Source organism: Primulina tabacum, chromosome 17 (assembly GCF_025594145.1).
Source record: "Primulina tabacum isolate GXHZ01 chromosome 17, ASM2559414v2, whole genome shotgun sequence".
Taxonomy (NCBI): domain Eukaryota; kingdom Viridiplantae; phylum Streptophyta; class Magnoliopsida; order Lamiales; family Gesneriaceae; genus Primulina; species Primulina tabacum.
In genome coordinates this window covers 30,857,581-30,860,813 of record NC_134566.1, presented here as the reverse complement: position 1 = coordinate 30,860,813, position 3,233 = coordinate 30,857,581, and the positions used below count along the sequence as shown (strand labels likewise).

General features: G+C 37.1%; 1 protein-coding gene across 3 annotated transcripts; it reads right to left on the bottom strand.

Annotated features, from left to right (window-relative positions):
* Positions 1-844: 844 nt before the first annotated feature.
* On the bottom strand, positions 845-2,325 carry LOC142531431 (HMG1/2-like protein). 3 transcript variants are annotated; one of them, XM_075637542.1, is made up of 8 exons: positions 2,164-2,325; positions 2,024-2,072; positions 1,828-1,944; positions 1,679-1,736; positions 1,552-1,596; positions 1,384-1,464; positions 1,205-1,294; positions 845-1,088 (listed from the first exon to the last, which is right to left on the bottom strand). In XM_075637542.1, the coding sequence occupies exons 2-8, from the start codon at positions 2,068-2,070 to the stop codon at positions 1,062-1,064; spliced, it is 465 nt and encodes a 154-aa protein (XP_075493657.1). In that variant the 5' UTR covers positions 2,071-2,072; positions 2,164-2,325; the 3' UTR covers positions 845-1,061. The 3 variants fall into 3 exon arrangements, with proteins under 3 accessions (XP_075493657.1, XP_075493658.1, XP_075493659.1); XM_075637543.1 differs by having other exon boundaries at positions 2,024-2,077; positions 2,168-2,324; XM_075637544.1 differs by having other exon boundaries at positions 845-1,076; positions 1,196-1,294; positions 2,024-2,178.
* Positions 2,326-3,233: the final 908 nt, after the last annotated feature.

Below are 3,233 nucleotides of genomic sequence, written 5' to 3'. Positions count from 1 at the left end.
TGTACAATTTTTCTGTATCACTCACGATCTGGAAAATCGAAAAGAACTACTTCATCACTGCTTTGTGCGCTCCGTTGCTTTCCCTTTATCCCGATCAGTCACTCATTTATTTTCTTGCTCTTATTATTTCGGGATTGTGAGAGTTCAAGTATCTTATTGAAAATAGTACGTAAATGAAGTTACCCATTCATAACCTATATTGGACTATTTTAACACGGAAAAATGACAACCAAAAAAACATTTTATTCAACTCCGAGCTCAAAGCAGGTCATACGATGAGATGATCTTAAATTCCCGGGGTCCTTGGGCTAGAAAGTACTTGCAAATTCGTTTAGTTATGGAAAAAGGTAACAGAACAGCCATTTCCAATCGTAAGTTGGCTAAGTTTGATTGCTAACACTCCACAAAAAAATTTCATGTTTTTATCATAAGATGCCAGCAAAATAAACAATAACTTCTATCCAATCAATAATATTTTAATTTCAAAATATTTTAGATGGAAATACAAATCAGAAATCAATGTATGGAGCAAAAATCTATAATCATCTAATGTTTCGTTTGACGCGATGTCTAACCAATAGAAACATTAAGATGCTACATGAGATTACTTTCTAAGAAGGAAAATGAACCACATCTCCAAGCATTTCTTCTCTAAACGCAATGCCAACAACCAATCCACCGCTACTTTTTAAAATAAAATGCCGGGCCGCTTAGAAAAGTGGAGCACTCTTTGCACAAACGATTTTAGCCACACAGAATATTGGAATATGATAAATAAAGTGTACACTAATTCGCACCTCAAATGTGTAAGTCAAACACCAATAACAAACACAGCTTAAACCTGAAGAACGAAAGAGTGGATTTATAATTAAGCAGCGATGGGAGGACAGGAAAACAATCGAGTACAAAATAAACAATCCCATCTGACCTTTCGATCGAGGTTAACTAAATTCACTTCTTTTCCTACCAAATACAGTTTTACTTATGCATAGTAGTCGCCTAGCTCAGAGGGAATTGTTTATGGCATAATTCTAAACCCAAACTTCACGAGATCAGATGGATTAGTCTTCATCATCCTCGTCATCATCCTAATTATTTGAAGAATATTACCAAAAAAAAAATCAATTGTTAAATCCCAATACATTTATTAATAATTCAGAATCATGGGTGGGCAGGGGAACAATTGGAAAACAACCCATCATACCTCTGCGCTGCCTTCATCGTCATCGTCTTCGTCGTCATGCACTTCAGACTTCGACTTGTCACTCTCTTCGTCAGCATCAGTTCCTTCGGCCTATTGGGAAATGTTTTTAAAGCACTTAAACGGATGAAAACAAAGATTCAATTGATTGTTCCTTCGAGATTTAAGAATCGAGGAAATGCCTTTTTCTTGTTGTAGGCTTGGAGAGTTTTCTCGTATTCAGCCTTCCTCTTCTCAGCCTTGGCGACAAAGGGAGCTTTCTCCTGGAACGATTTAGAACTAATGATGATAACACTGTGCAAAAGAGAAAGAAACTACCGAAAGAGTCAAATTTCAAGTCGAACGTATACCGCGTCAGACATTGATTTCCATTTGTCACCTCCGGCTTTACCGACCTACGCAAATTTTCCATGACATAGCATAATCAAACCATATTCTCATGAACTTTTCAATCGGATACATAAATTAAATACTAACAGCGGCAACGGATTTGTTATTCGGATGCTTTTCTTTGAACTGTTTCCTGAAGTCCTCCCTGTATTTGATTGAAAGACGGATATTTCAAAATCAAAAGAAAGATAACTATGCGACCTACTCATCTAAAAACCCCGAGAACGCTGAATTACATGAAAACAAAGAAAGCACTAGCAGGCCTCTTAGGAGCGTTTGGATCCTTAGCTGCCTTTCCCTTCTTCGCCGCCGGCTTTTTTCCAGAGGATGGAGCTCCTTTCTTCACCGATAGCCTTCTCGAAATTCAAAATCAAAAATAAATAAATAAAAAACAACAAAAATCACAGATCTAAAAAATCTCAACAAACTTACTTCGCATCAGCCTTTTTGGATTCCGTTTTCGACCTTCCGCCCTTCATATCTCGCCTGATAAGAAAAACAAAGAGGAAATCCGTAAAAACAGCCGAAAATCGGCGCGACTCGGTCGAGTCAACGGCGATCGAACCTCCAACTCACCTTCGCCTGGAGAAAGTACAAATAATAGCGATAAACACGAAAGAGATATCCAATGCAGTGGATGCGCGTGGGGGGATTTAAGAAGCGTATGCAATGAATGATAGGGGAAATGTGTGTTAGTGTGTGAGAGATACGAGAATTTTTAGGGGTTCCAAAGGAAAGAGTGTCAAAAATTCCCTACAGATATCGAAACGAAGCCCGGGTTTGGGCGGGAATTCAAATTTCTCCCGCCACGTAATCGATCCGTCGGTTCCTCCGGGAACGAATGGATGCCCGCCACCTCATCGTCCGAGAGAACAGTCCCCCTTTGTGTTTTCTCTGTGTTTCTTTGTGGAGGGGTTTGTGCCGTTGGATGGCCTCTAGGTTGATGATCTGGACACATGTCGGGATCTCGGAGGCCATTGAGTTTAGGTCATTGCCGCGTGGTTTAGTACTCTGGAGATACAATGACCGATTTAACCTCTGCGTTATTACTTTTAAAGACATAGGGCACATTGCGGGGGCGCTCGGTGTCCCTTCATTAAATAATTCAACGTTATTCATTATATGATTGGATATGCTCTATGACTTGTGAGGCTAATTTTGTAATTTTAACAAATACTTTACAATTCACATTTGAGTTCTGTAATAGCTGTAAATTTAAATTTTGATGGAAATAATTTTTGAAAAAAAAAACAATTGTTGAAAATATGAAAAATATTTGTGTTGAAAATTATAATGTTGAATGTTGAAAATTAGATAAAATTAGGTGTTGAATATTGAAAATTAGTATTGATGATGTATGTAATGATGAAATTGTTTTTGGATTGTTTTCCAAAGAAATCACATAAATAGGTCTCCATTTGTAAAGATTTGAGACAATTGAGTAGAGAGAAAAATATTATAAAGTGTGTAGTTTGGTAAATTTTGAGAGTTTGAGATTTTTACTTTTTACCATAAATTTTTACTTTTTCACAACACGTTATCAGCACTGAAGCTCTAAAAGTCCTTCATACTTTTCCAAGCTCCAAACAGAAAAAAAAAGGTAACAAAAGTAATAACATTTATTTTACTGTTATTTATTTAT

Coding starts and splice junctions, on each gene's coding strand:
- LOC142531431 (XM_075637542.1), bottom strand. CDS start 2,070: ATGAAGGGCGGAAGGTCGAAAACGGAATCCAAAAAGGCTGATGCGAA. Junction 1,737..1,827: donor AGTGCTTTCTTTGTTTTCAT/GTAATTCAGCGT, acceptor AATCAAATACAG/GGAGGACTTCAGGAAACAGT. Junction 1,465..1,551: donor GGAAATCAATGTCTGACGCG/GTATACGTTCGA, acceptor AAATCGTTCCAG/GAGAAAGCTCCCTTTGTCGC.